At 37.3% G+C, this 27,869-nt stretch overlaps 1 protein-coding gene across 1 annotated transcript in view; it reads right to left on the bottom strand.

Moving 5' to 3' along the window:
* The window catches only part of LOC122807573 (proprotein convertase subtilisin/kexin type 5-like), a 572,244-nt gene that overhangs the window by 77,997 nt on the left and 466,378 nt on the right, over positions 1-27,869 (bottom strand). The window contains exon 7 of the mRNA XM_044078486.1: positions 6,779-7,021. Coding sequence (XP_043934421.1) covers positions 6,779-7,021 — 243 coding nt within the window. The remainder of the gene's footprint in view (positions 1-6,778; positions 7,022-27,869) is intronic.

Below are 27,869 nucleotides of genomic sequence, written 5' to 3'. Positions count from 1 at the left end.
CTTGGCAGTAGTCAATTATTGCAGTGCAGGCCTATAACCACATTCATTGCAATAGACACATCTGTACTGTATGTACCTAATGGCAGTGAATGAATTACTCTATCTTGTGTATTTGACTATAGATTGCAAATTAATCTCTACTCACCATACTCATGACGCACCCTGGCCAGGTGCCCTGCATGGGCCTCTAGGTTGCGAGCTCTCTCCTTTGTAGCTGTAGGGAGAGAAGTGCACCATTATGCATATTTGTCTGTCACACATTCAGATTAGGTATTGGTAAAACAATACTAACAGCACTTACAAACATGTGGGGCATTGCCATCCTGAGCATCCTGGGCCCAGCTGTCCAGAAGTCCCCTTTTCCGATGCTTCAGATCATAATGGTGATAGAGCTGCTCATCTGTGCGGGGATACCTGTTGTACTAGTGAGATCATGTGCCAGCCACTCCCAGGCCTCCGACTTGTACTCCAATCCCTGGAACTGGCCCTGCAGCAGCCGGTATTCATGGTCTTTCACAAGAAGTTCAACCATGACCCTGGACTCCAGAATGCCCCACAGCTGAGCCCAGAAGTGTGCACCCCCTGTAACACCTGCCATAGATCTTGCACAGTTCACACTCCAACAGAATATAATGTATTCCCACCTATTGAGCTTACTATAGCCTGTTTTCCCACCCTTACACACCATTGGGACATTTTTAAAACTGTGGCTTATTGCTTAGCAGTGCACAAACCAGCTTAGCTGAGCTGAGCATTGCTTAAACTGCCACTGTTTAGCAGTGCTTAGCAGTGTGCAAACCAGCTAAGTGCAGCCAAGGGATGCTTAAACAGAGATTGTTTTAACAGTGCTCATCTTGGCTTAGCATGGCTTAGCAGAGTTTAGCTGAGTGCAGCACATCATGGTTTAAAATAATTGGCATCATTTATATTTAGAAAATTATTGCTTAATTTCCCTCCTCTGTATTCAAACCCCGCACCTTTTGCACATAACACAATTACTCTAACCACTTGACTACATGGATATGGGAAATGTTGCTATACTTTTACATCTACCTCTGAACCAAGTTTAAACACTGTTAAGGCTGTGCCATGCCACGCAAACCTACTAAGCTATGTTTAAAGTTGACCTTTGCATCATAAATTAAATGCATCCGGTTTCTATTTTTAGATGTCTGGCACATGCCAGTCGCTGAGCACCGGACCTTGCAAACTTTTAAAAAAATTGTAAAAAATGAATTATTACATTGCATTTATTGCTATTAGCCACTTGGACAGTGCAGTGGTGTGTTACTCATTTATGGACACAGTTAGTGACACACTCCCTACACTGTTTCTCCCTCAGTAATACGCCTTCTTTAATATGCATGGCATGCTACTGAGGGGGATCTGCATACACAGACGTAGTACCTTCTGTGTAGGCTCTACATTATGCCTACATGGATTTTATTAAATCCTGGGGATCGTTTACAATAGCCACATTTAAAAGTACCTAATTTTTTATTTGTCATATCATTTTTGCCCAACTTCCTCACTTTATGGATGCAATCAAAATATTTTTTAAATCTTTACCTCTTTTAAAAATAATCCTAGGGGAGGTACCCAGAAGATCTTTCATTTCCTGGTTGGCTAATAAAAACTCCCAGTTTTTGCATAATATTTGTCTACTAGCCCAACAATACAAACAATAAAGTGTAATTAATGACTTATTGAAATTAATATTCACATCATTCTCCTTTTTAGTAACATTAGCTAATACTCCTTTGATAGTAAGGGGGCCATGTATCCCATTTTCCCTTTTATACAAATGTCCCTTACTGGTCCAGGAAACTGTGAGGATGCCATCTCCTTACAAACATCTCAATTAAAGTATCACATTCTCCAGAAAACCTATCATGTTTAGTGAGACTAGCAAGAATGGTCATGGATCTTGATACGAATCTTCGAGCTGGTCTTCCTGTATCTGATAAAATCATTCTTATTTTCAGGTGCCTTTGCTGGACTCAGTGCCTAACTGGTCTTTCCCCTAATTGTGTCTATCCACCTTCCTCATGGTTTTGTCATGTGCTTTGGGTGTGTTGACATCTCTGAATAGTGCACCCATCTCCCTAATGATGAACTTCAGGGCACTATTTAGGAAGACAAACGTAACTCCTCCACTGAGAAATGGTGGACAAGGGTGGAGATGGCCCCACTGTATTCCTTATATATTTGTTTCAGAATTCTTCAGCAGCTTTAAAGGATACAGGAAAACATTTGATGGAATTTTTGATGAAATGAATATGAAAGGAATACAGTGGGGGCCATCTGCCTTGTCTGTAGTTTCTTCCCAATGCAAACTAATGACCTTCCATTTTAGCATTGGTGCAGCTATTAACTTGTCATATAATTGGACATTTTTTACAATATTTGTCTTTTTTTTCAAACCCTGTCTTATTATGGCTCTACCTTCTTCTTTGATTCTTCCTAACAAATATTCCAGAAACTGTAGCAGTTTGAGCAGAAGCAAGATTTGTTGGTGAAAGAAAGCACTTAGATTCTTTTTCCATAAAGGTGTTTGGTATGTCTGTATGGCACACGTTAACATGCCTAGATCTGTTCTCCAGTGAAACCAACCAAAACTTTAAGCTGTTCACCCTATTCTCTAATAACTGGTTCTTTAGGCAATTAACATAAACATTGTCTCTAATTTTTCCATTTATATACTGGATATATTTTTGCACTAGCATCAAATGACCTTGCTACTTTTGTTCTGCAACTTTGTGATATCTGATAAGATATTAAAGAGTTTTGGTGTTGTTTCATGCATTTATGGCCTGCTGTTGCTCTTCTTTGCTTGGGGGTATCTTGCTCGCTGACTTGTTTTCAGCATCTTTGTACCACTGGGGTAACTTTAATAGGTAATAGTCAGCAACCTATGCAGGAGGACACTGAAAACAAGGTGCCCCACTGGAAAAGCTTACTTCCCTTAGATTACAGAAGATCTGCTGGTTTCAACATTTATATACCTTGGTTACTTCTGGAATCTGAAGGAAAACATATTCCATTGGTTCTTTGTGTCAATCCCAAAGATTTCATTGGAATTTTCTCATGTGTGGTCTCACTTTCATGACCATTACAATGAAAAAGGACATATATCACATGGTTATCAGGAATGTCCATACCTGAAAGTGTGTTCTTTTAAAGATGTGGCAGAAATTTTAATTCATCCTGAGGCAGTGATATCTTACCCTTTTTTTCATAGTCAATGTTATCCTTAGGAAAGGCATTTGCTGATCAGAATATTAGCTTGACTTCTATACTTTGAACTTAACAACATTCTGAAACAATGAGACATTAAGATCTGAGTTTTCTGCAGCTCTTTTATAGAAGACCATATATGAAATAATTGCCCACATAAGAGGAGATGTGAAGATTCTTGACTCTCAGGTGTATAATGACTGAAGCCATGCATTTGATGAAATGTAAAGAAGGTGTCTTTCATGTCTTAAGGTAATGAGGAAGGAGTCCATAATCAGCAGTGAGTTCTGCAAAGTTATTTTCTTGAACTTTTTACTGTTATGTATTTGCCCAGTTTTGACAAGCTGAGGAAGGACTTCACAGATGTACCTTAGAAATGTTTGCTTATTTGTGCATTTGAATATCACTATGTCTAGGCATTTGACATTTTTAAAGAACACAGCAATACCACCAACAAAGTAGCAGAGACATAGCAGTTGAAGAAGGCAAGCACAAATAGTTAAATATTTGCTAAATTAAATTAAGTAAAAACAGAATCTGTACACATAGGAGGATTTAAATATATTGTCCAAAGCAGATTGTACTTAACAGACTTTCTGAAAGAGGCCAAGATGCAAATACTTGATTCAGGAAAAGTAGCTGATTACAAATGACTTGGACAAGGTACACAGAAAATTGGCTTGCAAATGATTCAAAACAGGCACTTGGAAGAACCAGCAGCCAGTCATCTGATGACTTAAGAAGTGTTCTGGCAGTGCCTTTTAATAAGGATGACCCAGTTTGCACAGAACTTGTAAGGTGTCAGAATCTGTATGCCATACAAAGCTCCAGTCAGCAACAGTGCATATACCATAAGATAGTTATTATGTAGAAAGTGCATGATATTTCTCCCAAAAGCCTTGTAAATAAGTTCTGTATTTGATGTAGATATATGAGGTTCTTAAGCCTGAGTCAAAAGGTATTACAAAGGTCAAAGTGAGCTGAGAGCAGATCATAAATCAGTCTCCCTTATTCTGAGAAGTGAATCAAGTGCAAATTCAAGCAATGTTTTTGAGATGGAAGTAAGATGTCTTGACAATGTACAGCAACTGGTTTTAATAATCAGTCTGTTATCAAGAAGCATGTCCAAATCACAGACGTGATGCAGATTCCATTGTATTCTCTACAAATATATATCAAGGGAGGAGAAAAAATAGAGGCGATAAAGACAAGCTTGGCTCTGGCTGACATAGATTAGCACTCCTTGGTCTTAGGTTGCATTTTAGTTAACTTTGTTTCATCTACTAAAAAAGAGAATCATTTCATCATTCAAGAGCAGTAAAGACTACCAGAGGCTCCTCAACAAAGGAGAGTTAAAGCTGAATATAATCAGCATAAAATTAATAACAATTACCTTTTCCTTAACCGGCTCCTTAAATGGTAGGACTTGGACCAAGAACAAAAAATTACACCAAAACAGAGCAATGAGGTATTCTGTATTTTAAAGGAAGAGCAAGAGAGGAATTAGTCCCAGAAGCTATTTTCTGGGCACAGGCTTATCAATAAAAGACAAGTCACATCCTAATGGTTCCAGTCAAACATAAGTAAGAACTCACATAGTCAAAATGCCATGATATACAATGTGAAATTCCAATGAGAAATCAATGAATAGTAATATTGAATATAATCACTGATTGCTCACCATTAACAAATCATTACCTACTGGAATAAGATTTGCCTCAGTGCTCTGCTTATATCTAAAATGATACTGGTGGGGATCAGGTAGATGAAAAATTGGAAATGCACCCATGCATACATTACCTGAGAGGTGACTTTACTTATAATAGGAAGGTGAGGAACAGGTAATACATTTTCAACATGTCCACATCAAGGTTTGCTTCATTAAGTATTGAGGTCATTAAAATTGGTTTTAACAGAATGATTGGCACTGAAAACTTCTTGAAATATTTTCAATATAAAATAGAACATTTTTTATTATTTGCATCCTGTAATCTTTTCTTTATGATTTAGCAACTGATTTAAAGAAATAGATGTGGCTTGTGCACTGTTATTTCCATTTCCTTACAAACTGAAGTGGCTGTTTAATAATTTTTTTTTTCTACAAACTTTAACTTGTCAAGGGAACCAAACTCTACAAACCACTAATACTAATTAATCTGTCTGCTTTTACTATATGATTATTAAAATAATAGAGGCATTTCTAATCATATTTATTAAATATGTTTGTTCCAACCTTTACGTCCATGCCATTATATTTGTAAATCTCAAATTGTGTTGCTTGCCAATTGATAAAGGACAATGGTATTTTTGCTTCAATTTATAAAAATATGTAGACTGTCTAATCCATCTCTATCAAATGCTTCCCATACCAGAGTATGAAGAACAAGACTGAAAGTATGTATAGAATATTAAAACAATGATGTGGTGTAAAGTATCAGTGTTTTCCATTTCAATGATCAACCTCTAATCACAGTGTGTGGGTAAAATAAATGAAGTAGTCTCTTCCTTAAAATAACTTCACTCTTCATTCCCCAACACAAAGCTCCAGAATATTATCTGCTGGTCCATAAGAATGCATATGCTACATAATTTCTGCTTTTGGTTTTCTTCTCTCCCCTTATCAAAACTACAACAGAAAGTTAGATAAGAGTGTGTGTGTGCGTATATGTGTGTGTGAGAGTGCTTGTGCATGTGCACATATGAACGTATACATGAAAGGTCCAGATTATAACTTTTCCTATTTCAAAACAGAGTGAAGAAGGAACTGATATAAGAAAATGCCTGTACAATACACTTCATATAAAAGATCAGTTTGCTTTCATTAATTAGCATCTGTTATAAATGCCTGTGGAATTGCTTGATTTGATATGTATACTTTTACAGACTAACTGTATGTATTTAACCATCCACTGAGCCTGCAACCCAGTTACAATTATTAAGTAACAGGCCAAGACCAGCACTTAAGTATAAATCACCTCTATGGTCTAACTATTTCATCTGACACTGAATATATCTGCGCAATTTGAAGTTAACAAGCTTATAGTTTTAATGTTTTCCTAGTTGTATTACTGAATTTCTGATATATGTGGTCAGAAATGAAGAACCAACGAAGATCGACATTTTTAAGTGGCTGGTTTAAATTAACTTTCCAGTTTAGTTTGCTTTCAGGTATAATACATCAGTGGAGTTAAAAGTTCTGCTATTTTACAGAATTCAGCATGACACAAAATATTAAATGGCACATTTTCCACTTTTGAAGTGATTACTCAAAAAAGTAAAAGTAAGACCATGATTAGACACCCTATCCATTCAAGAAAGTCTGAATAAATGTAATATTAATTTAACACATCCAGTTCTATAGAATTCATTACCTAACACAAGCAAATATCAAATCCCAGTCATAATTACTTTGCCTTTTGAAGAAGACTGGTGTCATTAACTTAATGATTAACTATTAATAGCATAGTAGCTGTTTAATAGAAAGTGATACATATATTTGCTAAACATTAAAAAAAAATATATAGATGTTGTTTTATCTTACCTTGGCATTCCATTTCTGAAGCTTTATAAAATGTCTCAGTTGGGCAGTCTTCCAAGCACTGGCCCTTGTATAATTTTGGACTCACTGGAAGGCATGTCTCACAGTCATTATATGATAATCCAGAACAAGTGGCACAGGTCACATGACATGGTATGCACTTACTGTGGTCAAAGTCTTCAAAATAGCCCTTTGGACAGGTGGCCATGCAGATACCATTATGGAGAAGGTATAAAAAACTGCATTCTTGGAAAGAAAAGAAAACTCATATGTTTTCTATTTTTGTATATAATCTGTTTGTAACTACATTGCAAATAAATGCACACTTTTGATTCAAAACAATACAGTGTTTTCATAAAAAATAATATTAATGCATAATTTTAGGATACGTGTGTAAATGAGAAGCAGGACAGTTTGATAGAGTTCCTCCTTGAGTGTTTCACTGAAGATATTTAATCACAGCTGAGCAGGTTGCAATTCATAAAAAGGGAGCTTCTAGATTTCAGAGAAAGGGAAATGATGGTCTATCTAGAACACCAACCTCTTTGGCATGACGGTGACTCACAGTCAGTTATAATAACTTCTTACTCTTATTGTTTGTTAAATTGTACTGCTGGTAAGTTTACAGTTAAAAATATGCAGCCAGACAATTACATTCAATTGTATGTCAATGAAATCGCATTATCCCATATAAAACCTGTTTTAATATGTTATTGTTTTAGAATACTGTTTTTAAGACATAATCTTTTTGATACACATGTCAGGGATAAGCTAGTGAAATATTTAACTACTCATATAGAAGAACATTAATGCTAAATGGCACTCACTATGATAAGCTTAGAAAAGCTATTAATTAAACGGGTCTATATCACTTAATCGAACGCTTAATTGAGCAAATTGCTATTCATCGAACCCAAGTCAGTGAAACCGCAATTAAGCTAATGATCATTTAAGCGAAAAGTTTCCTAAGGGGAAAAAAAATTATAACAAACACAAAATTTAAAACTCTGCAAAGTGGGGGGCTTCACCTACTACACCCCTCAATGTGGGGGGAAACCCCCAATTAAATAAACCAACTCCAAGATCACACTAGAGGGGGGAAAAGAACAAATTCCTGATGATGGCCAACAACTTCCTTGCCGTAGGAAACATTTTGCTTAAAGGGTCATTCGCTTAACTGAGCTTTTGCTGAATTGGGTTTGACAAATAGAGATTTACTCAATTAAGCATTCGATCAAGATATAGAACCAATTAAACTAGAGGCAGTCACTAAATCCGCAAATTACTTAGCCATCCTGCAGGAAAATTTGTCTGAACTAAATAACTGGTGTCAAAATCATGCGCTGAAACTAAATGCCAAAAAAGGATTATTGTACACTTTGGGAAGTCATCTACCCCAGAGAACTACTACATTAACAGTACAACTTTAAGAGTTGATCCAGTTGTTCAGGATTTAAGAACTTGTGTGGACAGTATCCTAAATTTTGATCAAGATGTCTGTTCTTATAAGAAAGTCCTTCTTTATTGCACAGCATGTAAAGAAATGAATGCGTATAGATATCTTTTGCCCCCTTTACTCAGCCCTCACTGAATATAATGCCCCATTTGGCATATATCTGTCTAGGCACATGCAACAACTGGAATTGCAGTAGTGAATTTTCATCTTCTGTTAAGTACAAACTTGCAGTTTTAAAAGTACTGTATTTTCATCTTTTTCTGTTTCCTAATTGTGTGCTTCTGAACAGTGTGCTGTGTGTCTCTCTGCAGTTATTTTACTATAAGAGGGGTTGTTCGTATCACTTCTTTGTTATCTGATATTTAATAGCCTAGAGGGATTCCTCTGTACTTTAAGTGCTAGCCACAAAGTTTGAGAAATCATTTTATGCTCAACACCTGAGAGAATTGCTTGGTTACAAACATCTGCATTACAAGCTGAAGCTAAGTAAAACTTGCAGTAGAGAATTTTAATCTTCTGTTAAGTACAAACTTGCAGTTTTAAAAGTACTGTATTTTCATTTTTTCTGTTTCCTAATTGTGTGTTTCTGACCAGTGTGCTTTGTGTCTCACTGCAGTTATTTTGCTATAAGAGGGGGTGTTGGTATCACTACTTTATCTGATATTTAATAGCCTAGAGGGATTCCTCTGTACATTAAGTGCTAGCCACAAAGTTTGAGAAATCATTTCATGCTCAACTCCTGAGAGACTTGCTTGGTTACAAACATCTGCATTACAAGCTGAAGCTAAGTGAAACTTGCAGTAGTGGATTTTCGTTTTCTGTTAAGTACAAACTTGCAATTTTAAAAGTACTGTATTTTAATTTTTTCTGTTTCCTAATTGTGTGTTTCTGAACAGTGTGCTGTGTGTGTGTCTCTCTGCAGTTAGTTCCCCACCTTCCCTCCCTGTTCCTGTGTTGGTATTAGTATTGGTGGCTCTGGAATTGCCCGCCCCTCCTGTAAGTCTGTATTAGAACACTCCTCCTGGGTCCATCTCATTTGCTCACTTAACTGAGTACAGTTAGATCATATTCTGACTCTAGTGTTCACTCTACTTAATACAGAGACAAGATTTGAGAAGGCCAGCCCACTTAGGTTCTTCCTTCCTCTCTTCTTGCACTTAAAAAAAAAATTGCACTTTATTCATTTGCCTTTACTGTATTTGTGTTTCCTCCTACTTTATTTTGCTTTTCTTAAAAGTACTCAATTTTATTTATTCTGCTGCATTTATTTCTGCTCGATCGTAGCCTGATTAAATTGTAACTGTTATTCTAAGTCTTTTGGTTTAAGCACTTGGGCTTCATACAATTTGTTTTACATTAAGAAGGTTTGTGGTCTGCACTGTTGTGGCACGACAGGTAGCTTACATACTTCTAAGCTGGGAATTGCTGATTGAAGGCCCAGTGTTTGCTATTCTAAAAGTGTATTAGTTCTGGCTTAAGCACTTGGGCTTCAGGCTAGATATTCTACATTACAAAGGTTTGTGGTCTGCACTATTGTGGGAGAAGAGGCTGGATTCTGCCCTTCTGAGCTGGGAATTTCTGGTCACAGGCTTATTGTGACTGCTTATTTGAACTGTTTCTTTCTGAAATTGGTGTGCCTTGTTGCTGTAGCATAGACCAGATTCAGGCCTGCTGAATCTAGCTTTGTTTGTATAACTTGAGCACTGATCCAGGCCATCTTTTTTTGGAGAAGGTTCCCCTGCACCCTAGTAAGCAGGGGTGTACAGTTAGAACTTATCTGATTGAAGACGGCTGGAATAGGGCTCAGGTTTGAGCTTTTTTCTGGTTAATTGGGTAACTTGTTTAAATCAGTTTCTTTTCTATTGTTTTATATATGTATATATATATATATATATATATATATATATATATATATATATATATATATATATATATATATAATTGCACTTTATTCATCTGCTTTTACTGTATTTCTGTTTTTTTTCCTACTTTTTTACTGGGGGCATTGACTACAACTCTGATCTGCAATATATAACAATAAGTACCCTTTTCTGTGCTTTTAAACTGTTTTTTGAGTGTATCTGCTTTATTTTCTGAAAAAAAATATATATACTAATTTCCTGCCTTTCTAAGTCCAGTTTTCAGGTTAGTGCTGAATTCAGGGCTGTGTTACAAATCTCTGTGTTTGCCCATCCCTTACTTGGATAAAAGGAAGTTTCTCAGTTCACCTGTGAGAGAGGGGAGCTTTGAGCAGCCTATCTGTCTCTGGAGGAGTGGTTTCAGTCCAGGAATTAATAGTTTATTGGCCATTTTGGGCTAATTTCTATCTCTTTCATTTCCCTGCTATAAATACCATATTTGCCCAGTTTTGCATGCTGGGCAGCACTTGTTAGCTAGGGTAAAACTATTCCCGGGTCCACAAAGTCTTCTCTTCAATTTTTCCCTTGGAACTAGACAAACTTTCAACTTAAGCACTCAAGCCATTCATTCCTAAGCCTGGCACTTGCTCAAAACTTATAGCAAGCACTTATAAACCCTAGCACTAGACCCTCCTGTACTGTGCAGAAGGACAAGGCTCTCTATTTGACCTTACCAGCCATCCAGTAAAACAGTTCACTGTACCTATCCAGGCATGTCCAAAGAGCAATTTCAGGTGTACTCTCCAGTCCAACTGGTGAATCTGGGCATTTTGAGGCAATGTTACAACTGACTCATGTACACAGATAACCCCCTCCTCCTACCACCAAACCGTAATACATGTGAGAGATGCAGTTATACAGCCAAACTAGAGGCTAAGCTCTCACAACCTAAGACTGGATGAGACAGTCAAGAGGAGAAGGGGATACTTGCATCACACCAACCGTCTTACATAGACCCATTAAACCAGCACCGGCAAAAAACACACATAAATACATGAAAACATACTTGGAGGCTCTAAATAAAAATCTTCAAAACCAACAGAGACCTGCAAAGCAAACATCCAAGCAACCTCCACTCCCCAACACAAACCATGAAACACATACTTCACAAACACAGTGTGCCATGCAATCACAGCCTTTAGGGCAAAATAACATACCCAGCATACTAGTAATAGGTGACTCTATAGTCAGGCACACTGACGTCCCACTCACTAGGCTGAATAAGGAGAAGGTTACTGTTAGCTGCCTGTCGGGTGCTAGGATCCACCACATAACACAAGCACTCAGGTCACTCCAGAACAAGTACAAATATGAATCTGTCATTGTCCATGTCGGTGTGAATGACCGGAGTCATACCTCCCTGGACTACATGAAAAGAGACATGGAAAAGCTCTCTGATCATGTAACCCAGGCAGGTATGATCCTGACCCTGAGTAGCATCCTGCCCTCACCAAGAATGATACCACGGTATAAAGAAATAATTCTCGATTTCAACAATTGGCTAAGTTTCTGATGTCATTCAAAGGGGATCCAGTGTCTGTCCACCTGGGATAACATGCTCGACAAGCCACACTGCTTCGCTAGAAACAGCTTGCACCTGTCACCCTTAGGATTTCGAATACTGGCCAAGGATTTTGCCACCCCCATAGTGCCTTTTTTAGGCAAGGCACAAAAGACAAATCCACCGCCGTAAATAGCAGAAATAACAAAAAAACTGAGGGTAATGCTACTCAATGCCAGACGTCTAAACTTCAAAATGCACGCACTAGAGGCACACCTCAGTATGGAGAAAATATATATATGTGCAGTAGCAGAAACCTGGTTTAAAGCTCCAGAGATCACCCGAGCACTACCAGGCTACAACTCATACCATACATTTTGGCCACAGAACCCAAACTGAAATACAAAAGGTGGGGGTGTATCCATATTCATCAAGGATACCCACACCTCCAGGTTAATGGCACAGCACGATGCTTCAGAGATCATCCACGTGCAACTAGCAATGGGCAAAACTGTAATTCAATTTGTAGCTTGCTACAGATCACCCACCATACCCCAAGACCCCCATTCTGCATTTCTGGAAACACCGGGAAACATAAAGGTCCTACCAAACACCCTAATATTGGGTGATTTCAATTACCCAAACACTAACTGGGAGAACTACTCAAGTACTAACTCCCTTGCCCAACTTTTCTTAGAATTTATAAACTCAAACACCCTGGTTCAACTGGTCAACACTCCCACCAGAGATGACAACATATTTGACCTGGTCATCACCAACATGGGCGGCCGGTGTTCCACAGCAGAGGTCAACCCCTCACTGATTAGATCTGACCATAAACAAATCACTTTGGATATCCATATTCTGCCCCCACCCCTGGACAAGAAACAGCAATGTCAATGCACATTTCCATTTGGGCAGCCATAAAGCGTTTCCTTGTATATGTATATGTATATATATATATGTATATTATATGTATATGTATATATATATATGTATATTTGTTCATTACTATTTTGATGTTTTAAGTACCTGCCACCTGTAGGAATGGTAATCCAAGTAGCATTGCTTTTTATGTTAAATGTTCATTGATTGTGTACCTACTAGTTTTACAGGGATGAAATGCATATATATATATATATATATATATATATATATATATATATATATATAATGGAAACCCCCCACCCAAACCCCATTTTCAAGTAAACAGAAAGCTGTGTCAATGAAGCTAATTCACAGTAGTTCAAGATCGAATAAGTCATACACATCTCCTTTTGATAGGCTAGGTGATGGTGCAATTGATTTGGAAGAGGGGCTACCATGGAAACTGTAAGGTGAGTTAGTCCAATATTGCCACCTACTTGATGCAGGTGATCCTGCTATCACTGACCTGGCACTACTGTTTGACCATGATCGTGACCTTGAATGTGAGGTTGTGCTATGTGTAGATGACCATTGATATGGCTTGTATGAAGTGTGTTGTGATTGCTCAATTTGACTACTGACATTACTGTTTTGAGAAGAAACAGTAGTATCATGTGATCTCTTCCCACATGTCCTGACAGTACCCCATCCTCTCTTCCTGTTAAGACTGGCTCCAGCTTGACTCTGGTATGTCCTAACTAGAGTGCAAATGGAGGCGACATCCGATGCTTGGTGTGCCACCAAACTATGCATCAATGTAACCATGGCATTATCCCTCTTCTCTGCCATTTTGAAGTAGTGCCAGAAATGATCACACATAGCCTGGATGACTCTGAACATTTCCAGATGACACTCCAGCACTACTAGGCTACAACTCATACCATACATTTTGGCCACAGAACCCAAACCGAAATACAAAAGGTGGGGGTGTATCCATATTCATCAAGGATACCCACACCTCCAGGTTAATGGCACAGCACGATGCTTCAGGGATCATCCACGTGCAACTAGCAATGGGCAAAACTGCAATTCAAATTGTAGCTTGCTACAGATCACCCACCACACCCCAAGACCCCCATTCTGCATTTCTGGAAACACTGGGAAACATAAAGGTCCTACCAAACACCCTAATATTGGGTGATTTCAATTACCCAAACACTAACTCCCTTGCCCAACTTTTCTTAGAATTTATAAACTCAAACACCCTGGTTCAACTGGTCAACACTCCCACCAGAGGTGACAACATATTGGACCTGGTCATCACCAACATGGGCGGCTGGTGTTCCACTGCAGAGGTCAACCCCTCACTGATTAGATCTGACCATAAACAAATCACTTTGGATATCCATATTCCGCCCCCACCCGTGGACAAGAAAGCCACTGTGAAAAACTTTTCAAAAGCAAACTTCACATTACTTAAGACCGAGGTGGAAAGTTTCAAAGCCCCCATGCTGAAGGATAACACTGTCCAAGCTGCAAAATCCTTTACTAATGCATTCTTCGGGCAGCTACAAGAATGCATGGATCATGCCATACCAAGTAAAACTAAGACTTACTCCTCCAAGAAAAGGAAACCAGTCTGGTGGACTCCTGCCATAAACAAGCTATACAATAGAAGGAGGAAACTAGTACAGAAAATAGTAAAATCCAAAAAAGGGAAGACATCCCTGATCAGTATCAGCAAGAAACTATGATCCCTCATAAAATCATCCAAGGCGAGCTTTGAAAGAAAAATTGCTAAGGACTCCAAAGATAACCAAAAGGCATTCTTTAGCTATGTCAAGAATCTAAGTGACAATGCTCAGATCTGCTTGGAGTTAGTGCAGAATGGAACAAAATACACTGAACCGACTGATATTGCCAACATCCTGGCAGACAGGTTCAGTGAAAACTTCACCCCCAAAAGGGCCCATAACCATACCAGAAGAATGTAGAGTCCCTGAAATCACAGACACTCAGGTTAAAACAGCCCTCTCCAAAGCCAAAAACACAGTATCAATGGGACAAGATGGTATCCCAGGCTGCGTCCTACATGAGCTCAAAGACAAACTAACCCCTCACCTAAACACACAGTTCAAACTCAGCATCTCCACAGGCTACATACCCATAGAGTGGCGTACATCAACGGTAATTCCACTCCACAAAGGTGGACCCACAACAGACCTCGGAAAGCATCACCCTATAAGCCTGACTAGCTTGGTCTGCAAGGCTATGGAGCGCATCGTCATGGAGCTCATTAACAGATACATTGGGAACCTCCAAACACTGGACCCTACCCAGCTTGGCTTTAAGGGCAGATCATGCCACCTAAATCTGGTGGACTTCTTTGAGACATTTACCAAGGTTATAGATGAGGGAAAGGTGGTCCACACAGCCTACCTAGACCTCGCAAAGGCCTTCGACATCATTCCCTATTCTGGTATTATGGACAAGCTCACCAGCCTGAACATAAACCCCTGCGTCACAAGATGGGTTGCCAACTGGCTCATTGACAGAACCACAGAAGTACCTCACCAAGAAGATCAATGGCCTCAAACAGATGCCCTACGCAGCTCGACTGAAGAAACTACAGTTGTACTTGGTTGCATACCGCCTACTCAGAGGTGATCTCTGCCTGACATACAAGACCATGTCCAACCCAGAATTGATGGACATGCTCCACCTAAAGAAAACCTTATCCCCTCGAGCCACACGCTCTAGGGATCTAAACCTCACCACAACAATAAATAGGACGTGCTGGAGGGATAGATTCCTGTCCTAGAGACTTCCCATGATTTGGAACAAGATCCCAGTCTACATTAGGCAGAGCTCCTCATTAACACTCTTCAAAAGAAACCTTGATGAGTGGATGAGAAACAAAGTTTACCTTGGGGATCACTTCAGTGGCTCTGCTGGACAGAAGCACAGGGAACTAATCTAAGGGGGTGGTGAAAGCCAATACATTCTGGCTAGGCTTATAAATGCCTTTGGGCAGATAACCTAGTACCCACCTATGAATGTATGAACCTATGTCCTAAATGGACCGACTCAAAGCTGTGTCACTTTAGCCAGTATCCTACAGACTGCTAAAAGGTGACTGGTATCTGGCATGCAAGGCATCCTCCATACCATTACTGTACATCTGCATGTCAAGTGGCATCAGAAATATTCAGTCTAGGTACCTAAACCTTTTCTGCAATAGCAACAGAACAGTTTGGAGGGCAAGATATATTTTGTAGATAATGCCACTGGTGTGGAGCAGACTCCCCATTCACATAAAACAAAGTTAATCCTTGTCCATTTTCAACAGCACTTAGATCTATGGGTGGGAAACAGACAATTTACTGCTGGACTGCCCCCTGTACTAATAATGGACAGATGCAGCTTCAAAATGCTTTACCTTAAATTATCTATTGTGTGATCCCAGTTATTCTCATTAGGGTTACTATATAATTATTGGTCATGGGATGGATATGCCCAATGTGTAACCAAAGAGGGTAGGTTATTTCAAGCACAAAAAAGGAAAGTGTCTAAGCTTAAAATGGACTGCAAGGGCAGCTAGCCTAGTGCTTACCTATGAACCTATGTACCTAAAACAGAAATTATACTAACACATAATTATAAAAGATAATTAAAAATAAAACATTTTTATTATCATGAACAAAATGACATTAGCAGATAATGGTAAAAGCTTGTTAAAATAAAGTATCCATACCATATGAGCACAGCTAGGAAAGTAGGCAGTATCACATGCCATTTTACCATTTTAAGACAAAACTACATTCATACTAACTGCTGACAGCTACAATTGGATATATAATCTGGATATACTGCTAGTTGCAAACTTAGTCTCTACAGTTCAATGTAAGCAGAATTGTGTTACTAGTAAACTGCATGATGCAATTGTCAAAACAGAAATAGAGACACCATGGCATAAATATCATGGTTATTCCAGAAGCTTCTAACCAAAACAATGGAACAAATAAATGCTGTATAAAGTTTGGTGTTCCTGTAACATAACTGAGAAGTAGAAACTAATCTGAATGTGAAAATAATATATGGACAAAGTTTATAGAACTTGTATAATTGTAAACAGAATAGCAGTTAAACAATGTCTACATTAGAATAATGTGAAACAATGTTGGCTACTAGACAACAGAAAGAGGCATTTTGCAAATTAACAATGATCAAAACTTAATCAGGGTCTAAGGCAACTATTCTAAATATTCCCTGCCATGACTGTAATCTTCAGAAGCATGCCTTTAATTCTAAAATTTGTAAATATGTATATTTTTGTTTAATTTTAACATTTGATCTTCTAATATATTTGTACTTTCAGATTTCTGTATTTAACTTTTTCCCTAAGCTTTCATTAAAAATGTGTGCCTTGGCCCAGAAAGATTATCCCTGTAAACAAATGGCAAGAAACAAAAGTACTTTTTGGTAGTCATTCAAAATGAATAAAAAAAGTGTTTAAAATGTCACTGGTGTTTTATGGGAACAAAGTCCCATGCACTTCCTTGTTCATAGGTAACCATACCTGCAGAAAAGAGATTCGCAAATGGAAGAAATATTATACATATTAAATAAGACTCTGGCCCTGTAGCATACCTCTCAGCTATACAGATTTTTGCAGAATGCCCAGATTTTGACTTCATATTTTTTGTCTATTTTTCATAAAATTGTGGTTTTCTAGGAAATTAGTGGCAAATCATTAATGACTGAAGTTAGAGAATAATGACAGATATTTGAGTTTCAGACTTCATACCCTTCAGAAAATTAATGCTTCTGCAAAACCTGTTATTCTATCAACTTTCTAAGTTTATACAAGCAATATTTAAAACTTTTTCCTATTTTTGGGCCTTTGTCCTACTTTTACTTATGGCTTTGTCCAGATTTCTTGCTCTAAGAGGTTGAGAGGTATGCCCTGTCGGAAAGGTAATGCTGACAAAAGGTAGGTTTTTTAATGTTTCTGTTCTTATGTATCTTTCTGAAGTAACATAAGCAAATAAACAAACAAAAAAAAATGAACATTTCATATGAGCTGTTAGTTGGTCTCATTTTATCTAAATAGTTTAATGTGAATTTAAAATTAATTGACATTGCATGGTAACACTAGTGAAGAAATTGCAATTAAAAGGTGCATGAACTGTTCATTTGTTATTCTTTATTATATTTTAAATTACTGCTGAACACAAAAGAAAATATTCTAAATATGGGTAGTCATAATATATTTAATTTCTTCTTGAAGACTAGAACTTGAAGGAAACCTAACATAAAACTGATGTCTTGGTGTCAAAGGTTTGAACATTTTAGTATTTCACCTGAATTATATGCATAAACAAGAAGAAGCACAATTAGCCACTTTTGCACATAACAACAGATGAAGCAATTAAAGTACATAGCACATTTGGGGCTACCAGACTATAATGAAAACTGTGGCAAAAAAAAAGTTTAAAGAGGACTTTGAATATGAGAAAAAATAGTACTATATTTAGACTATATGAGGCAATTTTTTTACAGCAAATCAATGGCTCCATGAAAACATTTGTGTGTGGTGACTGAATTAAGACACAAATCAAATAACTGTGAGAGAGAATATCTGCTATATTCATTAATAAGCAATAAAACTATATTTGGCATGCAAAGTGAACATGTAAAAAGTAAGTTATTGGTATAAAAAAGCACTGACACTGAAAATAGCATTAGACATAAGAATACCAAAGGAGTAACTGAAATGCAGATGAAAGAGTTGATTGATGCAACAGAAGTGTGTAGCTTAAATTCTAAAAAAATGCATCAAACTGAATTTAAACAAGAGGAATGTATAAAACATGTAGAGCAAACTGAGTCTAACAATAAATTGACAATATGTAGAAGCTAAGCATGCTGTAATGACATATTTAAAAATGAAAAAGTAGAATGGCAAATAATTACAACATGAGTGCATATGGTAAGGTTATAGTCAGAGGTATAGAATATACCTTTTATCAGTCTAAACTGCTAAACTTTGGCATAACCTACAATCCTTCTTATAGATACAATACAAACATCAACTACCAACTAAAACTCTACAAATGGAACCATTCATATTCTGCTATAATGTAAATTTCCATAACCAACTACATCTTTAAGTTCTTAAAGACCACTCTTAAATTTACTTAGACGTTTTCTTCATCAGTTATTGATAATAATAAGCAATCATTTCTCTCCCAGAATGCCTTCCCCTATACACCAGATATTAACAGTTTTTATTCACTCCTTTAAAGCAAACCTAGTATGGATGATGTATACCTTTTCCCCTACTGACTACATTTTATCTGTTTTAGTAACTTAACAATACCTACTTAGCCTTAACTTCCCTGTGACCAAATGTTACATTTCATTGAAACTCACCATATAGATATATCGTTACCTTGAGTGCTTCTCAAGTATAATGTCATTGTATCTCATTATGTGTCGACAAGCTACTGCATTCTTTAATGTCTAATTTATTTTATGCATTGTGTCTCTGCTGTATACTATCTCAAATATTTTGTAGCTAATGCTTTTGGTTTGTTACCAATTTCATTGCTGACAGTGATTTTTCCTCCTGCTTTCTCTGAAAAGGGGACCACAAGCCCAGGAAGACTACCTTGTTAAAATGCAAATTAATAAAAATATATAAATTAATAAATAAGCAAATTACACAATGCGTTCAGAGTGTTTGGAATGTTCATCATTTTACTGAAATGTGCATATCCCCAATTTCAAGTGCCTTTAGCACAGGGAAATTTTGAGGTACCTGATAAAAGTGCGGAGGTGACTATTCGTGAAAACAGTACAAGATTTTCATTAATAAAGGAACTATTTTCTGAGCCTAGTGACTTGTGTACAGCAAATAAAGAAACCAATAGATAAGAGCAATACATAAATGTTGCAAAGAGAGAATCACATCTCAGAAAAAAGTGTTGATTAGTAGCAAGAAATTAATTTAAACTTGACACTAGTGCAAAGTGCAATATTTTAATGATAGTTCTTTAATATCTTTGAGAGCATCTTCCCATAGCATACAGGTCTAGATCATTAACTACTATAGACACACTGAAGAAGACCTGTTGGCATTTGTATATGGCTGTGAAATATACCATGCATTGCGAGAATCCGATTATATGCCATTGCAGGGCATCTTTCAAAAACATTATATTAGGCAGCACTAATAAAAAAGAGAATGCTACTGACTTTTCAGAAATCTAACTTTACTATAGAGTAAATTGCTGGGAAGGAAATATATAATGCTGATATTATGAACTAAGCAACACTGAAATAAACCAATAAAAATGTTGTGACAACAATTTGGAACAAAAACAGAAAATGTTTATAAAAAAAAATAAACAAAACAGACTGAAACTGAAAGTGAAATCCAGCAGCTAATAAGAGCAATCCTACAATGGTGTCCTTAAGGGAAAAGAAAACTTTATTTAGCTGTATGCCATTCTTCCAGCTGTGAACCATGAATCAGAGATCCCAACAAGACATAAGACTGTGACCCAGAGTCTAAGGACCCCATCTCATGAAATCAACACTTCATCTCATAAGCCACTAGTAACTAGATTCAATTCCTTTTCAGATATCAAAGTATGTCAGAGTGATTAAGCAACAAGGATGTAGTTATGGGAAGTGCCATAGTTATTCTTTGAGTTGAAGTCTGCTGTATTATTTTATTCTTTAATCATTAGATCTAGTAAAATGTATTGCTTTTAGTTAATAGCCATTGATATTATACCTTGTATATGGTCATGTACAGCTGTTGACAGATGTGTATGTTTATTGCAATCAGTGGGTGAGAAACTGTATGCATTTCTTGGGCCTGTGTCCCTTTGAGAAAGGTGCGGTTGTCAAAAGGCACCCATTTTAACGTTACCTGTGTTCTTTTACATCTCTTTTTGTCAGTTCTGCTTTTACTTATTTAATTATTTTAATAGTTTTATTGATTATTAAATATCTACTGACTCCACAGATGCTGCCTTCCAAGGATTTGACTTTCAGCACATTCAACAAATGAGGGCTTCATACATTTTATCTTTGTTAACCTATCAATTACGACTAAGCTGTTGTTACTCAAAAGGCATGTGTCTATAACATATACACACCTTAAATATGATTTAAATGTGCTTAGTGATTTCAGTGGAATACGCTTAAAAGAAATTTGACTGTACATTGCTTCTAGAAGAACTATATTAAGGCAACATCAAGCTGAAGTATCAGAAATAAGTATTATAAGAATTAAGGATGCAGAAGTATATGCAATAAGGCAGAAAACTTATGACACATCATTTATGTTATGTTTTACTCAGTAATGAATATTATGTCTGTATGTGTTGCCCACAACTATAATGTAAGAAATTCTAGATTTATGCCATTTAAAAAATACTATTCATCTCTCATAAAAGCTAATGTACATTAAAAAAATGACAATGTAAATTCTAAACAATAATAGAAACTGAAACCATGAATGTCATTTAAGAATCGCTGTTTGATTCAAGACTGTACTTAGAAAAAATTATAATGCTTTGCTGCTTCTACTAATTTTTGCCAAAACAACCACTGTGAGTTAAATAAGTAATTCAATTAGAAAACTGGAATGTTAAACATGAGTTAAAGAGAATGAGAGAGGGAGATGAAGAAAGCAGATGCACAAGCATAAAAGAAGATAAAAAGACAGCCAAGCTGGAAGTCAGGCAAAAAAGGCCATTGAAACTGAAAAAAAAAAGAGTCCCTCTGTAACTGTAGCTATAGTTTAAACTTCACCACACACACACACACACACACACACACACACACACACACACACACACACACACACACAAAATTACACATACAATCCACAACCAACCAAACAGCTTAATTTAAGCAGTTGTGATATCAGCAGTGGATCTACTTGTACCAAGCTGGCATCTCATCTGGGGTGCTAGTCATACCCCCCTAAAAGCTTGCATCCATGCCCAACACCTCTTTTGCTCCCCTGTTATAGTACTGTGGTCAGTAATGGTGAGAGAAAATGATGGTGGCCATTTCAAAATCTATAAGCCAGAGGCTTGAGGGCATAGCAGTGTGATTTACTTGTATTAGGGCCTAATCATTGACCTCTTTGTTGCTACTGCATAATCCAGCGGGACTGTTTGATTGCAGCAGTCGTACAAATGTTTAGCCTTTCTCATTCAGCTGCTTCTGTTATTCTGTCCCTTTCTATGTGCCTCCAATTCCTAGTATTATTTCATATCTTCAGCCATGTTATCTATCTTCTCTTTGCTTTCTTAATCTCACTCAAGCCACTCACCATCTTTACTTCACTCATTCACTACCTTAATCCAAGCAAGGAGTCTCACTATCTATAGTTCACTGCTATCCCTAATCCAACCTAAGTGACAAACCCACTATTACCACCACTACATCTAGCCTTTTTCAGTCAGATCCTCACGCCACCTATCTGGTTATGGAGCCACAGACAATTACTTCCATTTTCTTGGCTAGCCTAATCTTCTTAAACATCATGAGACAGTGCAGCAACTGCTTCATGTTTACTGACACTTCAATATTATTAATTAACATGAAATCTATCTACAAGACATGTATTTACATCCAAAAAATGAGGCAGCTCTCTTAGATCTTGTTAGTAAGCACATACTGAAGTATGTTGAGGTAGTCAAAAAAATGCTGCCCAAGTCCCTCCAAGACACGACAGGCACCTCAGACACATACGTAGATAAACCAACATTCATGTCTGTACCAGCACATTAGCACATACATTTACAAGAAATCATTAATGTGAAAAGGCAGTGCCCTTAATGCAGATATAAATAGATTATACAAAAGATGTTATAGATGACATCATTGTTAGGCGCATAGACTACGTAGTTTGGCAAAGGACAGGGTGAATGTCAGTTTTCTCTCACGTGATTTGATTAGAGTCATCACGACCCACCAGGTCCTTCACTGTCCAAAATATAAGTGTGACCTTGTTGCTCCTCCATATTATGGTGAACAGTTCCACGTGATCCACTTTGTAAAAGTTGCAAAAAGGCATAACAGAGCTCTTAATGTATGTTTTAAAGGATGGGAATCTCTTGTATAGAATGTTACTCTGCCCTCAATTAGAATAATGTCTGTATGGAAATAAAGCATCAATGGCTTTAGAAATTGGTTATGTAATTAGTGTCATTGCAGGACAATCAAGGATTCAGTTTGTTATAACATAGGACAGTATGGAAAACTTATTTTCCAAGTTCACCACTTATTTACTGTTAATTATAAGTCCTTATCTGTATCATTGGAAGAACATATCAAATGCTTAAGCAGGGTCCCCTCAGACAGCCAAGCCAAACACATTTTTCATAGGATACTTTAATTACCCATACTCACTGAAATATAAGCTGGACTGTTTACACATCTAGTGACTGCTACACTCAGGCCTATTTCCATATAAACATTTGATCCTTAAATGAAATAGTTACTTTTACTACAAGAAATATAAATTTTCTAGAGCTTGGCTGCACTAATTCTCTTTCCGTCTACTCAGCCCAAGCATTCCTTTCCTTAGCTAAATCAGACCATTCAGTCATTCTCTTCTGCCTCAAGACCAGAAACATTAGTCCCAGTAGTCAATCTACTAAAACCAGCCTATTATTTCTTGACCTTTGGGAAAATAATATAAGGTTTAACCACTCCCCTCAATCATGGAACACTGGTACCCCAATCCTAACCAAGGAATTTGATGATATATTAAATCACTGCAGAGAAACATCCCCTTCTGTAATAACCAAAACAATAAGCACAAAAAATGTCCAATCTGATTGGCTAGAAGAGACAAGAAACTATATAACAAAAAGAATAGGCTCCTAGCAATATACATGTCTTGCCCCTCCCAGCTCATTAAGCAAAGAATGCTACGAGAAGCATTAAATCTCCCTATGAGCACAAAATAGCCAGTGGTCCTAAATCCCTAGCTACATATTAAAAATAAATACATACATTCATAAATACAGTAAACTCTCAGTTAACCAGAACTCAAGCAACCATCACTGTCAAGCAACGGCAAAATATATCGAAGAAATATAGTACATTTTCATGTGTTGCACTTTCTGTTTTCTCCCAGCAGAAACTTACCTTAAGTTTTTAGAGTTTTAGAGTTTTAAAAAGGAAGATAGGAATAAAGTCCCTCTCTCCCCAACCTGAGAACAAGTCAAACCAAACAAATAGTATAGGGTACAGTATTAGTCAGGCCAATTTTAAATAGTAACTCTCAAGCAACTAGAAACTGCAGTTATCTGGCATCTACCAATCCTCGTGTGCCGGTTAACTGAGAGTTTACTGTACATACACAAATAAATAAATACCCTGTTAAGCTTTGAACTCTTTGTAAATGGAGCTACCCATGGTGACCTAGATTATACAGGTAAGATTTTTGCTAATAGATTCAGCTTGAATTTCACTTCACATACTATAGCCTTGGCAGCCCCATGCTAGCTCAGCCCAAACCCAAGTCACCAATATTGCTACATCTCAGCTTCCCTCTCAAAAAATAAAATAAAATAATGCTTCCATGGGGCTAGACATCATATCTATTTACGTCATCAAAGACTTAAACAGTGTTAATGGGACATTATTCTGCTATCAGGATTTAACTAAAACAATTGGTACTAGTTTCCAGACTGACATAATAAATAAGCTAGCTTGTCTAAACCTCATAGGTTCATAGGTAAGTACTAGGCAGTTAGTCTGCAGACTATTACAAGCCACAAGCCTAGTCATTATATTATATTCAGACATTCCTTCCAGCCACAAGGAGGGCAGTACAGGATAGACCATGGGAAAAATTAAGACTGCCCATCCAGTTATCAAGGCTTAACACAACACTTTTATAGTTCTGGACTGCAAACTGTCTACCAAACAAAGCATACTAAATAAGAAAAAATGATATACCTTGCAAAAAGCAAAATGTTCCAATTGGTGCCTGTTATAGTTCTCTTCTACCCCTCTCCTTTTTCAGATCTATTTCTCTGAATTACAGGCAAACTTTAATAACAATTAGCTAAGTATATTTGCAAAGAACTAGTCATTTAACTCTCTCCCACCCCCTCAGAATTATTAATACTTCAACAAGGCTTTGTTCACACTATAAACTGGAAATTTAATCATGGTCTTACTGTAAATGTTGAGAAATGTCACTCTTGCTCCTTCATAGTATCTCATAAATGGAATTCACTTTAAGATTAACACCATGGCCAGCATTTAGGAACTTGCACTGAGAATGAGCTGCTGTTAAATCAGTATTCTGCTGTTAAATCAGTGTTGTCTCTTATACCTCTGTTGTTGATTCATAGGTTAATAGGAGAATACTAGGGTATCATGCTTGGTGGTTCATTTTAAGTCTAGCCATGTTACACATTTGTCACCTAGCTATGTTATCCCATAGGTGTTTAATTTTCCTTGTCATAATTTTATTTAAATAGTTTTTGTTTGTAAAGAATGAATTGTTATGGTCACACCTTCACTGTATTAGGAGACCCAGCTGTAAGGTAGGAAGTTTAAGCACTGCTTCTGTCCATTTAGAGGATAGGGGTCAATCGTGGGGTAAATTTATATATTTACCATTCACTGGTCTAAATCATGTTTCAATAGGGACATGGATGAACTTTGTTTTATGTGGATGGGATGTCTGTTCCATAGTGGCATATCTGATGTGTAGCTGTCTCTCCAAACCATTCTGCTTATGTTACAGAAGAGTTTTAGGCCCCTGGACCAAATGTTCCTAGTACCTTTAGACTTGTGGATATGGATTATATCAAAAGTAATGGGTCTGAGAGTACCTTATAAACCAGGTATAGGTTTCCTCTTAGTAGTCTGTATGAGACCAATTACATTGGCAGGGTTTTGAGCAGACCATGTTGGACATATGCTTTAGGTCAATATTCTTATTGTAAGAAATCTCTATGGCAGCTGCTGTTATTGCAAATGCCCGGACAGGTACATACCAAAGGGGGCACTGTACTCATTGATGGGCCAAATGAGGTCTGAATAAAGTGTAACAATAACATCTCTGGACCTAGAAACTATCCCCCTACTTATAAGCTGAGCAATATAGAAGAACTGCCTTAGAAATGTGAAGACATGTTGGTCGATTGCTAGGTTACTATATACATAAATCCTCAAATCCTTAACTACTGACTCTTCTCTTATGGGTCTATTGTCAATGTGATAATTCACAGGGACAGCTGGGACTAATGCAATTTTTGGCATTTAACTTTAGTCCATGACTCTGACACCAGTTATTTGTGTGGAACAAACCCTTCTACAGGATTGTTGAGTTGTTGGTGGATTCAGGGACTGCTTCCAGCTTCCAGTCATCTGCAGACTTGGCTAATGACATACCCTTTACATTTGCTTTGATTTTAGATAAACAGATGACAAACAGGGATGGTCCCATCACAGAGCACTGTGGGATACTAGTGCCAGATATTTTTTGTGGAGGTGTGTATCCTATCTGTAAAGCAGGTTGAAATTCAGTGGGTAACACAGGGGTTTATACCTAATTTAGAAAGCCTTTCAACAATACCTGAGTGGAATATTCTGTCAAAGGCTTTGGTTAGGTTAAGGTAGCACTGTGCACTGTTTTCCCTTCGTCCATTGCTTTTGTGACTGTTTTGAAAATGTCCACTAAATTGAGTAGGTATAACCTGCCTTTGACAAAACAAAACTAGGATGGATTCGTTGTTTGGAGGGTTCCTATGCCTTTATTGATTAGTTCCATAATAAGTTTTTCCTTGGTTCTACATGTGAGGCCAGTCAGACTTGTTGCTGATTAACTGTCTGTGTCAGTGAATAGCCCACTCTTGTGCAGGGGAATGACTGCTGCTGTCCTCCATTCACTTGTTAAAATGGCGCTTTGGATGCAGAGGTTGAATAGAGTTGTTAGGGGCATAGAAATATCATGAATCATGCTACTTAGGATGCATCCAGGATTGTTGTTGTTGAGGTCCACAGATGCCATCTTTCTGAAATGTGACAGCACTTCTTGGACTTGGTCCTGCATGATAGCTGGTGGTGTATAGGTGTCTGACATTTGTTTTGAAATTATCAGTGGTGAGAGAGTAGTGAAGTTTGAGGTGAACTTATCAACCAGTAGGTTAGCTATATCCACAGCTTCAGTATAGGTGGTGCCACTAACAATCAGCTCAAGACATTGGGATGTATTGACCTTGAGATTGCAAATATAGCTCAAGAAGAACTTGTGGTTGTCCTTGGCCTGGGTGGCTATCTTCTCAGATCTGGTTTTGGTAGATTTAATTAGGCTTCTAAGTTTTTTAATGGTGAAATTTCTATTCCCCTAGGTGTTTATAGCTAAAAGAATCCAAGGATTAAAAAAAAACATCCCTTACTCAGACTAAAAATCTGTGTTAAAAATCTTAAAATACTTATTTTCTGTGACCTAATAACTCCTGTAAGTTGATCTTTGCCTTGCCTTCCAAGCTAAGTCAAATACAGCTCTATATGAGTTCAGGTGACTTTCTTTTCTTGAAAAAATCCTCAGTCATTACCTGTTCCAAAGTTCTAGTTCTACAACAGGATATCAACAAGCCATGATTCAGCAATAAATTTATCACCCAGCACCTCCCTCATTAATGGGATACATTTCTCCCACATAATAGACGGGAAACCCTAGCAACATTCAAACTTCAATTAGGTCTGTGCATATAATGCTGTGACTCATCCCAGACATGAACAACAAACTTTAGACTTTGCCATGCTAAACATTGCCATATGTCAGACCTCCCTATTTTCCTGTGTTTCATTTTACACTTTTCTACATAATTTCTCTAGTTCCCTTCCATGAAGTATAAATAAAGCTGAACATTTCCAGTCTGCATCTCCCAGACTAAATCGGCCCTCTGCCACTATCTTCTGCACCATTAGCTCATCTTCTTCTTCTGTGGCATTGTTGGCTAAGCTTACATTGACTAACTTAGCTTTGGCCAGCTGTAAACCAATGGTCCATGAACCTAAGATAATAAGAAGAAACAGTTTAAATTTCCTGAATTATGGGAAATATTGTTTCAATTTGGAAATTAGAGAGGACAGTAGTAGAACCACTCTGTCAGCAAATGGAAAATGCTTAACATTTTAAAACATTTTGCATTAATTTTGCTTTGGTTGCTAAGAGTAATGAAATGGAAGATCTTGTTCAGTATGGTTGGAATGGGTACTTTTGGTTTGTTTGAGAAGGAGCTTTGTTGACATCTGTTTAATCGATTGCATTTGTTCAACTATACAGAT

This window comes from Protopterus annectens, chromosome 7.part1, assembly GCF_019279795.1.
Source record: "Protopterus annectens isolate FY-2018-M chromosome 7.part1, PAN1.0, whole genome shotgun sequence".
Classification (NCBI taxonomy): Eukaryota; Metazoa; Chordata; order Ceratodontiformes; family Protopteridae; genus Protopterus; species Protopterus annectens.
The sequence above is the reverse complement of the archived record's forward strand: the minus strand, read 5'-3'. Positions and strand labels throughout refer to the sequence as shown.